Below are 12,804 nucleotides of genomic sequence, written 5' to 3'. Positions count from 1 at the left end.
TTGCTCTGTGGGGCACCACCCCATCACCAACTTGCACCATATTCGTGGGCAGCAACCTTCTTCTGGGGATTCCGTGTCCCCTGTTGTCCAGTGAGCTGTAAGTGGGAACTGGGAAAGCTCCTTGCCCAACCTCAGTTTTCTCAACAGGGCATCTGAGTGTCCGCCCTTTGCCCACAAATCCCGGGCACTAGGGTATGGATGGAGGCAGGTCCAGCCATACCCACATGATGGGAGTCCACAGTTAGACTGCCCCAAATGTCCAAGCATCAGCTCCATATTTACACGCTGCAGGGTGTGGGCTGCCTCGGGTCTCCCAGGCACCCTGGGAACAGAGAAGGTCTTGTTGCCTGTGGCAGCCTCACCTACTCCCAGTGTGTTTCTTGGCCGACAAAAATCTCTGTCCATCACTCCGGGTCGGTGCTTCAGAGGCCACCTTGGAGAATGACCAGCCCTGCCTGCCACTCTCAGGAGCTGCATTTTTTCCTTGAAACCCCTCTTGCTCTCCCAAGCCACCAACTGGAAACCCACCTCCTACCTCTCCCCAGCTGATCATTCATGAACCATACCAGCCGTGCTTGTCCACCCCTTAACTGCAGTAAACCCCAGGACCACCCATTGCACCGGTGGGGAGACAAACACAAGAGGGATGGCCACTCGTCTGCAGCCCCCAAGTGGGCACTCACAGGGCCAAACCTGCCTGCTCTTGGAGCCCAAGAAACAGGTCAGAGCGGTCACCTGTCAGACCAGACATGCTACTTCTTTCATCATTTGCACGCAAGCAGGTTCTGGAAGTCAGGGCACTCTAACGCCAAGCCTCGGATTCTGGAGCAGGAGTAGGGGAGTCACTTTGGCTCATTGGTGTGGTGTTTCGAGACTCCCCGGGGAGGAGATGACACTGCCAATTTATTAGCAAGTAGGTGGTGCTGGAGGTCTTGAGAGGCGTCTGTTTCGTCCCTTCTGTGCTTCAGGTTTGAAGGTGTCTCTGCAGATGGCAAGGCAAGGGCTCCCCGTGAAATCGCCATCTGCTCGAAATGAGTGGGAGAGTTGGCAGGCCACCAGATGCCCTCCCATGCTGAGCTCCACACTGGCCTCTGGGGCTACTGGGCCGCATGCTTTCCTGAAACACCTGCTCTGCTGTCCCTAGGCCTAAGAAAGGTGGAAGGGTGGCTCTGATGGGGAGGTCAAGTCAAAGATGCTGACCCTGACCCTTCGCAGAGAGCTGTAGAGACAGTGTTTCCAGCAGTGGGAAGAGCTGTTCCTTCTAGTGTGGCTGGAGCACCTACTATGTGTCCGGTTCTGTGTCTGCACGTGGGGACCCACTGGCCCTGCTTGCTGTCTGTCTAGAGGTGAGACATCTGGGTGCTCTTCTCTTTCAGCCCTTCTCCATTACTGTGAATCTTCATACATCCTTGTTCTCTGGGCTTCGGTCCCCACGTCAGGACAGTGACGGGTGACCGGAGTGTTCTCTCTTCCCGTTTTTCATCTTTTGTAGTGTCATGGTCAGGATTCAGTACCCAGAGGAGGTGAGGCAGAATTCTTGCTGGAATTTGGGGTTCCTCCTAGAGAAGGCTAAAAATGAAGGACCCTTCTTGTAGCCCCCTGTGGTCTCCACGTCCTGGCCATGGACTCGGTCTTTCTGCCTGAGAGGCCCTACAAACGCTCTAGCAACACTGTGACATTCCGCCACAGCTGAGCACGGTACAGATTTGGAGTGAAGGGGTGAGTCCAAGGGGAAGGCAGGGCTGGGATTTGAACGCAGGGCTTCTGCCTAGCACTGTCTCTTAACCACTAAAATAGCAGGCCGTAGTGAAATAACATAACAATCACACAGGGTCTGGTTGATTAGTGGAAGATCTGTGGAGATCTGAACCCAGCATATTGAAGAAACAGCATTATATACCACACACACACACACTATTTTTCTTTTTTCTTTTTCTTTTTTTCTTTTGGTTTTTTGAGACAAGGTTTCTCTGTAGCTTTGGAGCCAGTCCTGGAAACTAGCTCTTGTAGACCAGGCTGGCCTCGAACTCACAGAGATCTGCCTGCCTCTGCTTCCCCAGTGCTGGGATTAAAGGCGTGTGCCACCACCCCCAGGCTCACACACTATTTTTCGAGGCAGGGTTTCTCTGTGTAGTCCAGGATGGCCTCAAAATGAGAGACCCACCTGCCTCTGCCTCCCACATGCTGGGATTAAGGGTGTGCGCCACCACTGCGTGTGGATTCTGACACAGACCGTGCGGGCTTCACATAGGGAGCCTGGCCCTCTGAGAGCTTGGTCCTGACCTCTGTGGCTTATAGGTTTCCGCTCTGAGGTGGCAGTGACTTGGGTCAGACTAAGCAGACATCAGGAGGGCCTTGGGATTCCTGGTCTTCATGGATCTCCAGAGCCTTCTACCCTCAGGCGTTCAGGGCTGTGTGGGCGCATCCACTCACAGAGAGGCCTCTCAGGAATAACTCCAGGGAAGGTCCACATCTCTGCGTGGGGAGGGCGCTCTGTGGGGAGTCCTACCCTTTCCAACCCTCCTGCAGTTTCCACAGCAACTGTTGTTGCCATGGTTTTTCTTGGCAAGCAACTGGTGAGGAAGAGGGTGGACTGGAGGCCCCTACACACACCAAAGCCACTGCAAAACCAAATGTGCAACCTTCGCAATCCTGGGGACCCCCATACAGACGGGTGACCTCCCCCGTGGTGTCACTGAGTAAAGGCTGGCGATGAGGCAGGAAGTGCCCTCGTCACTGCTCTCCCTGGCCTGCCTGGCCATCTCTGTCGGACCGCAGGCAAGATGCACAATCTGTTTACTTGCCTCCACCGCACTGTGAGCAGTTGGGGTGGGGAGCTGGGTGACTCATCTCATCCTCACGGCCCAGCACAGGGCCTGGTACAAATCAGAGTCGATTCAATTATATAAAAAGCTAAGTCTGGCTACTTGGGCTTAGGGGATGGCACAGAGGGATGCAGATGTTTCCAGCCTCTGGGGTCCAACAGACACTTGGGTTTGAATGCGAATCCTGGGGCTGGAGTGTATAGCCCAATAATAGAGTTCTTGCTCAGCACATTCGCGGATCTGGTTTTGAAGTCCGGCATTGAAAAACAAAGAAACAACAATAAAACCCAAACAAATATAACAAAACTCACGTGAAATACAGTTCTGCTGTGTGACCGAGTGAGTCATATCCCCTCTCTGAGCCTCAGTTGTTTTATATATAAAATGAGAGTCCCTGGGGGAGTCTTGTTTGGTGACTAGGGGATTCTCTTAGAATGCATTGAGCACCTCAGGAGTACTGAGCCTTGGGCTGGGCCCAGAGTACGGTGGAGGACGGGAAGTACCAGCCCTGTCCTGCAGATTAGCATGGCGAGCAGGAACCACATTTGTCTGGTATCCGGAAAGTTTCCCCCTCTCCCTTCCCCAGACCACTGACTCCCAGCAGCCTCACCTTTTCTAGAGGTGGCAGAGGAGAGAGCCCCAAGAGGGAGGGCTTGAACCTGCGGCCTCTAGGCCTGTCTGTTCTTCCTGACCCTTTGCCCCTGAGCCTAGGTTACAGGAAACATGAGCCTGAGTTGTGTCTGGGCTGAGACTGAGTATCTGGTCCTCTCTTGGGCTCCTGGGTCTCTTCTGGGGATGAATGGCTGGATGGGTACGACCCCCCAGGCCCTGGTCTGCTTCCCATTTCCTGGGTTCTTGGGGTTCCATTGCTACTAGTTCTGACACCCTGGTTCCTGGAAAGAGCTCCACCCTCCAGCCAGCCCATGGAAGAGTCATGGGTGGCGGAAGCGAGAATAGCTGACAGAGTCAGCCAAAAGGACAGCTGAAGTTGGCACCAGCAGGAGCAGATGTTGGCTATAGACTGTCAGGTCTTGGGATAGGATGGCACTTTGGGGCCCCTCTGTGTGGTCCTTCAAAGGGGCTGAGTCCATGGGGCCTGGAGACCAAGAGCTCTCCCTGAGCTGAGCCCAGGGTCCTCTCTGATATATCCTGCAACTGGAACGTCTTTAACGTGGGGGCAGTGGCTGCGTCCTCCTCTCAGGGCACTTTCTGGCGCTCATGCGCTCCGCCCACAAAGCAGCTGGCATGCAATAGGTGCCCAAGAAGCCCGAGTTCTGTTCCCTGCCTCCTCCAGGCTGTGTCTGCCTTGTCTTCAGCTCTAGACAGATGGGGCCTGGGGAAGAGGAACCGAGCCTGCCTGTCCCAGGGGACAGGGAGGAGGGTGGTTCTGCTCTGAGTTCGCTGAGATCCAACTGGTCACTGGGCTACGCTGTGCTTCATTTTTTTTTTCCTGAGCAGAACAACAGCGGCTAGAATGGCGGCTGGGACTTCCTATTGACTCAGATTCAACATGGTATATATTTGAGGGGTGTCTGGGGAGTTGCTGACCTAGCCTCATGGCAACCTGAAGCAATGACTTGGGGGAGCCCACTCCCTTAGTGACTTAATGCTGTAGTAAGATGCTGTGGGCCGGCCCTGTGGGGGGATTTGTGTCTCCTCATAGCAGGGCAGGTACTCTCTGAGGAAAAGGTAGCTGCACTCAGATCTTGACCCTCTTCTAACCCCCAACTCATTTCAGGGACTTCTTGCCCCGAGGATCTGGCATCGTCACACGACGTCCCCTGGTCCTGCAGCTGGTTAATTCTACCACAGGTGGGTGTCCTCCGTCAGCAGCCAGGCGCAGCCCCTCCCTTAGGTGAAGTTCAGCCTAGCTACTGAAGCTGTGTGTGGAGTTACTTTAGATCCTGCCACCCTTCCCTCCTTAGGCCTCAATCCCAATCTAGACAGTGGGTATAAAACTGTAAAACGGGGGGCTGGAGAGATGGCTCAGTGGTTAAGAGCACTGGCTGCCCTTCCAGAGGACCCAGGTTCAATTCCCAGCACCCACATGGCAGCTCACAACTGTCCGTAACTACAGTTTCATGGGACCCAAAACCCTCACACAGACATGAATGTGGACAAAATACCAATGCACATAAAGTTTTAAACACACACACACACACACACACACACACACACACACACACACTGTAAAATGAAGACTAGTACCGCTGCGTTTTGAGGTCACGGGTAGATTAAGGTAGAACGAAGTCACCCAGGTGGGCTTCCCCCGTCTGATGCCTCCTCCCTTTCTCCTGCCGGTTTCTGGAGCAGAATATGCCGAGTTCCTGCACTGCAAGGGGAAGAAATTCACCGACTTCGAGGAGGTGCGCCTGGAGATCGAGGCTGAGACTGACCGGGTCACCGGCACCAACAAAGGCATTTCGCCCGTGCCCATCAACCTGCGGGTCTACTCTCCCCACGGTGAGGAGACCTGGCCCCGCCTTCTCCTTCTGGCTTCTTTGCCTAGCCACGCCCCCTAGATCAATTCCTTGGGCCCCACAGTTCTCATACTTGTTGCCCAGGAGCTTCTGAGTCCTCTTACCTCAAACCCCACCTGACTAGCCCCTCCCACTCTGACCGTGCCCACCACTAGATGCTCTTGAAGCCGGACGGACCGTTATTTAACTCCGTCCACCCGACCACGCCCCCACCGTGGGCCTGCCCTTTTTGCCTCTCTGTCCAGTGCTGAACCTGACCCTAGTGGATCTGCCTGGAATGACCAAGGTTCCGGTGGGGGACCAACCTCCTGACATCGAGTTTCAGATCCGGGACATGCTTATGCAGTTCGTCACTAAGGAGAACTGCCTTATCCTGGCTGTGTCCCCTGCCAACTCGGACCTGGCCAACTCGGATGCCCTCAAGATCGCCAAGGAGGTGGACCCCCAGGGTAGGTTCCTACCTGGCGGCTGATACACAATGCGAGCTGATGGCTCGGCAGTAGTCTAGTTTGGGTTTAGAAGTTATCTTTGAAGGGTCTAAGTAGAATAGAGTTGGGATCATCTAACCTTTAGACTCATTTCAGCCGGCTGTAGTAGAGGCTCCCCTTCTGCAGAAGACCCAGGAATTGAGGCCAGCGCTGGCTACATGACCAGTTTGAAGGCAGCCTAGGTTACATGAGATGCAGTCTCAAAAAGCTAAATGTTATATTTAAAAAAAAAAAAAGCCTTCAGGGTGGCTCGCTGGAATAGGTGTTTGCTGCCAACCATGACCTGAGTTTGATCCTGAGAATCCATGTGGGGGAAGGGAATAACTGACCCCTGCAAGTTTTCCCCTGACATCCACATGTTTGTGGTGGCATGGGTGCACCCACGTACATAAATACATAAATAAGTAAAAGCCTGGTCTACAGAGCGAGTTCCAGGACAGCAAGGGCTACACAGAGAAATCCTGTCTGGAAAAAAAAAAAACCAAAATAATAATAAATAAAAAATAAAGCATGATTTTGGCACTCAGTCTGGCACTGCACACTCAGGATCCCATCCCGGGTGGAGGCAAAAAGATCGTAAGTATGAGGCCAGGCCAGATCAATTTTTTTTGTTTGTTTGTTTTAAAGATTTATTTATTTATTATGTGTACAGTATTCTCAGTATTCTGTCTGTTTGTATGCCTGCAGGTCAGAAGAGGGCACCAGATCTCATTACAGATGGTTGTGAGCCACCATATGGTTGCTGGGAATCGAACTCAGGACCTTTGGAAGAGCAGGCAATGCTCTTAACCGCTGAGCCATCTCTCCAGCCCTGTTTGTTTGTTTTTGAGACAGGGTTTCTTTGTGTAGCTGTCCTGTAGATCATGCTGGCCTTGAATTCACAGAGATCCACCTGCCTCTACCACCCAAATGCTGGGATTAAAGACGTGTGCCACCACCAGCAGCTACATCAAATAAAACATAAGTAAAAAATTATTTTATTAGTATTTTTGCTGGCAGTGCCCACAGAGGCCAGAAGAGGGCATCTGATCCCCTGGAACTGATAGTTGTGAACTGCCATGCGGGTGCTTAGAACTGAATTGGGGACCTCTGAAAGAGCAGCCAGAGATCTTAACCACTGAGCCACCTCTCCAGCCCCTACAGATGTCTAGTTTGAAGCCAGTTTGAGTTTCATAGCCAGATCCTCTCTAAAAGAAATGGCATGGGTGGGGGCTGGAGAGATGGTTCAGCGGTTGGGAGCTCTGGCTGCTCTTCCAGAGGACCCAGGTTCAATTCCCAGCAACCACATGGCAGCTCACAACTGTCTGTAACTTCAGTTCCGGGGATCCGACACCCTCACACAGACATGCATTCATATGAGACACCAATGCACATAAAATAAAAATTTAAAAATGGCATCAACCTGGAGCTAGAGAGATGGCTCTGTGGGTAAGAGCACTGGCTGCTCTTCCAGAGGACCAAGGTTAAATTCCCCTCACCCATATGATAGCTCACAACCATCTGTAATTCCAGTTCCAAAGAATATGACTCTCTCTTCTGGCCTCTACAGGCACCAGGTGCACACGTGGTACAGACACATTTGTAGGCAAAACTCACATACACATAAAATGAAGCTAAAAATAATTTCTTAAAAGAGAAATGGTATCAGCAGAAAAATCATTTTGGCCCCTTTGGATCATGACAGAGGGGCGGCTGAGTGGGCAAGGGAGTGGCAGAGGGTGAGATCATAGTGTGGACGTTTGGGAATGCACGGGATCTGGAGCGGGGGTAGGAGCAGGTGTGACAGCCCTCCTGTGGTCACTCTCCAGGTCAGCGCACCATTGGGGTCATCACCAAGCTGGACCTGATGGATGAGGGCACCGATGCTCGGGATGTGCTGGAAAACAAGCTGCTCCCTCTGCGCAGAGGTAGGAGACACTGCCTGCCTTCCCTCCTTGACCTTCCCAGGAAGCTGCCTGCCCCTGACCTTCATTCTGTCCGACGCTCTGTCCCACAGGCTATATTGGAGTGGTGAACCGCAGCCAGAAGGACATAGACGGCAAGAAGGACATCACAGCCGCCTTGGCTGCTGAGCGCAAATTCTTTCTTTCTCACCCATCCTACCGCCACCTGGCTGACCGCATGGGCACGCCCTACCTGCAGAAGGTCCTCAACCAGGTAGGGGGCAGACCTGGCCAGGGCCTCAGGTGCATCTTTCCTTGTGTGTGTGAGTGTGTGTTTTGTTTGTGTGTGTGTGTGTGTGTGTGTGTGTATTTAAGCTTTATTTATTTTATACGTGTGGGTGTTTTGTCTGTGTACCAAGTGCTTGTCTGGTGCCCGGGGAAGTCAGAAGAGGGCATCAGATCCCCTGGAACTGGAGTCACAGATGTGACCTGTCACGTGGATGCTAGGAACCACACCTGGGTCCTCTAGAAGAGCAGTCGATGCTCTTGACCGCTGAGCTATCTCACCAGCCTGGTCTTCTCAGTACATCGTAAGGGTGACCAATGGAGATAGCATTCAGCAATGCAAAGTAAACTGAGACCCAGGGAAAGGAGCCACTTGTCTCAGTCCCACGGGGCGCTAGTGGCAAGAATTCTGCTGACTTTTCCTGTCTTGGTCCTGGAAGGGGAGCTCTGGGACTCCTGGTATGTATGGAAGTCCAGGATTTTGTGTGGACGGTGGCACAGAGTAATGAAGACTGGAATGTATTCAGCTGGACATCTTGGTGCTCTTGGCATGATCGAAAGAGGCTGACCTAAGAGCTGAAGAGATGGCTCAGGGGTTAACAGCCTGGCTTCTCTTCCAGAGGTCCAGAGTTCAGTTAGCAGCAACCACATGGTGGCTCACAGCCATCTGATGCCCTCTTCTGGCCTGCAGGTGTACATGCAGAGAATGCATACATAAAATGTAAATAAATAATTTCTTTTAAAAGGATCAATTAAAAAAAAGGAGGCTGACCCAGAAACCACGAACATTCCAGAAGCTTCCCCAGTTTACTTCCCCTTCTGGAGTGTGCAGGGGCTGTTGAGACTACCATAGATTTGGCTCCGAGTCCCAGCTTTGCCCGTTACTCACCCACTGGGATACGCGAACTCTTTGATGTTCCACCGCTACCTCTGCCCCATAGTGTCACCACGCTGGCTCAGGGAGACAGGGTATAGGGGAACCTAGCAGACTTGAGTGCCCGAACTTGAGAATAACCTGTAGGTAACAGGAACCCAGAGTATGCACGGGTTCTTGCCCGTCAGCTTTCCCTGCCTAAATGCATTTGGGGTCTGGAATCTAAAAACATTCAGTTACTCAAAGTTAGGCAGCTTCAAGTATATCCGTGTAGATTCCTGGCTTCTGTTAGAAACTGAGCCACAGCATGTTAATTCCGACGGCTCGTCTCTGTGAGCGTGGGGCGCCAGGCCTACCCTCTGCAGCAGCGGTCCTTAACCTGTGGGTCGTGACCCCCCTCATGGCGGTCACATATCAGACATCCTGCATATCAAATATTTACATTCTGATTGACAACAGTGGCAAAATTACAGTTATGAAGTAGCAACGAAAATGATTTTATGGTTGGGATCACTACAACATGAGGAACTGTATTTAAGGGTCACAGTATTAGGAAGCCGAGAACCACCGCTCCACAGCTCCTGACCTGGTCTTCCACAGAGACGTCCACACAGCCTCCTCAGCCTCCAAGCGTCACTTCCCCTGCCTGGGCGTGTGGGCATTTGGGGCTGTGACCTTGGTTTTAACCTTTTCTTTACCCACCCACCACACCCAGCAACTGACCAACCACATCCGGGACACACTGCCGGGGCTTCGGAACAAACTGCAGAGCCAGCTGCTGTCCATTGAGAAGGAGGTGGACGAGTACAAGAACTTCCGCCCGGACGACCCATCGCGCAAGACCAAGGCCTTGCTGCAGTAAGTCCCCAGACTCCAGGGCTGAACCGCTCCAGCCCCTCCCACTCTCCAGGGCCTCCTCAGGCCACGCCCCTCTCCCACACAGGATGGTCCAGCAGTTTGCAGTTGACTTCGAGAAGCGCATCGAAGGTTCTGGAGACCAGATCGACACTTATGAACTGTCCGGTGGAGCCCGCATTAACCGGATCTTCCATGAACGCTTTCCTTTTGAGCTGGTTAAGGTAGGGCACGGTAGTCCCAGGCAGGAGGGTGGGCCCTGTCTCTACCTCCTGTGGCAGGGCTGGCCCTGACCAGTCTTCTTCGACCGCAGATGGAGTTTGATGAGAAGGAACTCCGAAGAGAGATCAGCTATGCCATTAAGAACATTCATGGCATCAGGCATGTACTGGGACCAGGGTGGGGTCTGCACCCTGTTAGGCAGGGGCGCTGGGCTTGAAGGAGCCTCCCTCAGGTCTTCAATCCCTTAACCCCAACTTTCTGGCTCCCAAATCAACAGTTTCCAGCTAAAAGAGGTGGCTGGGAGGCCTGGGCTACCTGCAGCCTACAGCCCACTGGCCTCCTTGGCTGTGTGTCCCCAGGAGTGTGGCCTGGAGGTCACTGGATAGGACTTGGGGTATAGCACCCAGATAGCATTCTAAATCCTCTCATGAGGGTAGTTTTCCCCATGCCAGATGTTCCCAGTCTCCCATTAGCCCAGGTTCACCCATTCTACCTACTTCCCTCCTTAGACTGGCCCTTAGGTACTCTCAGGGACCCAGATCCTGGATGGTGCCATGCCCATGGGACCCCTCTGGGAAGGAGACAGAAGTAGCCTGTGCTCCTGTAGGCCTCGTGCTGTGTCTCGGCATGGCATTTATGTTTCCATAGCTGCATTTGACCAAAGCAGGAGACCTCATCTCCTTGTCCTAATAAGAAGAGCTCAGTTCTCAGAATGTCTCTTAAGGGGCCTCAGTTTGGTCATTTCCAAACAGTCTGGGGCTGTAGAACCTTTTACAGAAACACTTAAGATGAAGCCAAATGGCTGCAGAAGAGACTCAAACAGAGCTGTCTGTCCCAAGGACCACTCTGAGATGGAAAACCTCTCATTAGAACTCGCCTCCAACCCACTGACTAGATGGAGACACTGAGGCTCAGAGGGGGTAGTGGGCAGACTCCTCCCACAGGCACAGCTAGGGGCTGGAGAGGGACCCTGGCCTGGCACTCCTGGCCAGTGCCAGCCTGTGACACTGTGCCCTTCTCCTGCTCCGGGCGTTCAGAACGGGGCTGTTTACCCCAGACATGGCCTTTGAAACCATTGTGAAAAAGCAGGTGAAGAAGATTCGAGAACCGTGTCTCAAGTGTGTGGACATGGTTATCTCAGAACTAATCAGCACGGTTAGACAGTGCACCAAGAAGGTAACAGTCAGCCCCCCGTCAGTCCTGCCTCGTCCCTCCCCGCACTGCTCAGCCAGGCTCTCCTTCCCAAATCTCCACCGCCTCCTCGGTAGCATGCACAGGCCTCAGCGGGGTGGGGAACCTGGACAGGGGAGCCCTCTGAGGGAACCTCGCCCACACCCTGATCCCCAGACCTGGGGAATCAAAGAATTGGACACTAAGAGCACTCCCCTGGTCCAGAAAGAATAGTGTTTAAGGAAACCCTGGGCCTCTGCCTTGCCCGTAGAAGTGGGGTAACCTTTCAAAGCTCTCGGAGGGTCTTGGGGAAGCCTCAGCCTAGGGACATGTGGGGGACAGATTCTTCCGGGGTGCTTTGCGGGAACCTGGGCAGCCAGAGTAGTGCAGAGGGCCAGGCCTGGCAGGTACCACATCTTGTTACTGTCCTTCATCCCCTCCATCCTTCCACTCTCCTTTGGGGACTGTCACTCAGGACTTCATCCCCTTCCTTCCACATTCAACTTTCCAGGGACAGGGCTGTCTCCTGCCAGGCAGCCTGCCTCACAGAACTGCCCAGCAAGGCAGGGCTTGGAGGATGGTGCTCTTTTCTCACGGCAGGGAAACTGAGGCTCAGGACATGGAGTAATTTACCCTGGGCCTCATCCGCTAAGAAGCTGCTACTGGGAGCAGAGGCTGCAGACACTAAGTCCAGCGCTCATCAATCCCTCCCCAGCCCCTCCACTGCTGCCTTGGCCTCTCTCCACCACCACCCTCCTCTCACTGTCTTTCCTCTTCTCTCACTTTCTGTCTTTCCAGAGTCCCCACACACCTGTTAGGAGTGAGAGGGATGTCCCTGGAGGAAGGAGGAGCAGGGGTAGGCAGGGAGGGTCAGGCTGCTGCACCACAGCCTGGGCAGTGACACACAGCACAGCCTAGCAGAGATAGCCAACGGGGCTGGGCTTTGGCGTTAGGCTGAAGCAATCCAGGGATACCCCAAAGCCTAGATTCGAACAGGATGTGTGGCTCGGTCCTGGTCCTAATCAGGTCCTTAGGAGGACACAAGGCTGTAGACTAAATTGGTACTGGAGTAGGGCAGGCAGGCTTGGTGCTGTTGAGGAGTATGCTTTTCTAGGGGGCATCCCTAGGGAGAGGATCTGAACTGGGGAAGGCTCTCTCAGAACGGGTTTGGTCCCTGACACCTCTAGCCATGACCCCAGAGCCCTGAGGGAGGGGATGCTTGGCAGCACCTGGCAGGTGCAACCCTGGGAGAGGTGGGGGGCTGGGTCCCACGCTCATGTTGTCTTCTGTTCTCTTTCTCTTTGTTGGTGTCTCTCTCTTTCCCTCATGCCTGTGCCATCCTCACCCACCCTTGAGCCCGGCCGCTTGGCTTTCACTCCCATCCTCCTCCCCTCTGCCCATCCGGCTGCTTCCCTCCCTGCCGCCGCCTCCTCCTCCTCCTCCTCCTCCTCCTCCTCCTCCTCCTCCTCCTCCTCCTCCTCCTCCTCCTCCTCGGGTGCAGGACGGGCCTCTTCACACCTGACCTCGCTTTTGAAGCCACAGTGAAAAAGCAGGTGCAGAAGCTTAAAGAGCCCAGTATCAAGTGTGTGGACATGGTAGTCAGTGAACTCACGTCCACCATCAGAAAGTGTAGCGAAAAGGTACGGCGGCCACCTGGGAGGGGCAGGGCCCGGCCGTCACCCCTTTCCTGGGGGCTGTGGCTTTCCACGGGCAGAACTATCT

At 53.7% G+C, this 12,804-nt stretch overlaps 1 protein-coding gene across 3 annotated transcripts in view; it reads left to right on the top strand.

Annotated features, from left to right (window-relative positions):
* Nucleotides 1-12,804, top strand: part of Dnm1 (dynamin 1) — a 46,335-nt gene that overhangs the window by 7,882 nt on the left and 25,649 nt on the right. For 2 of the 3 annotated variants that reach the window (XM_050155416.1, XM_050155417.1), the window contains exons 2-10: nucleotides 4,564-4,637; nucleotides 5,139-5,288; nucleotides 5,551-5,754; nucleotides 7,602-7,700; nucleotides 7,790-7,950; nucleotides 9,551-9,693; nucleotides 9,779-9,914; nucleotides 10,004-10,071; nucleotides 10,950-11,088. In XM_050155416.1, the coding sequence (XP_050011373.1) occupies nucleotides 4,564-4,637; nucleotides 5,139-5,288; nucleotides 5,551-5,754; nucleotides 7,602-7,700; nucleotides 7,790-7,950; nucleotides 9,551-9,693; nucleotides 9,779-9,914; nucleotides 10,004-10,071; nucleotides 10,950-11,088 (1,174 nt within the window). Of the gene's footprint in view, nucleotides 1-4,563; nucleotides 4,638-5,138; nucleotides 5,289-5,550; nucleotides 5,755-7,601; nucleotides 7,701-7,789; nucleotides 7,951-9,550; nucleotides 9,694-9,778; nucleotides 9,915-10,003; nucleotides 10,072-10,949; nucleotides 11,089-12,583; nucleotides 12,723-12,804 lie in introns of all 3 variants that reach the window. The other variant, XM_050155418.1, reaches the window with a different exon arrangement.

Source organism: Alexandromys fortis, unplaced genomic scaffold (assembly GCF_014885135.2).
Source record: "Alexandromys fortis isolate MF-2015 unplaced genomic scaffold, M_Fortis_MF-2015_v1.1 scaffold_72, whole genome shotgun sequence".
Lineage (NCBI taxonomy): Eukaryota > Metazoa > Chordata > Mammalia > Rodentia > Cricetidae > Alexandromys > Alexandromys fortis.
Note: the sequence above shows the minus strand (reverse complement) of the source record. Positions and strands in the feature narration are given on the sequence as shown.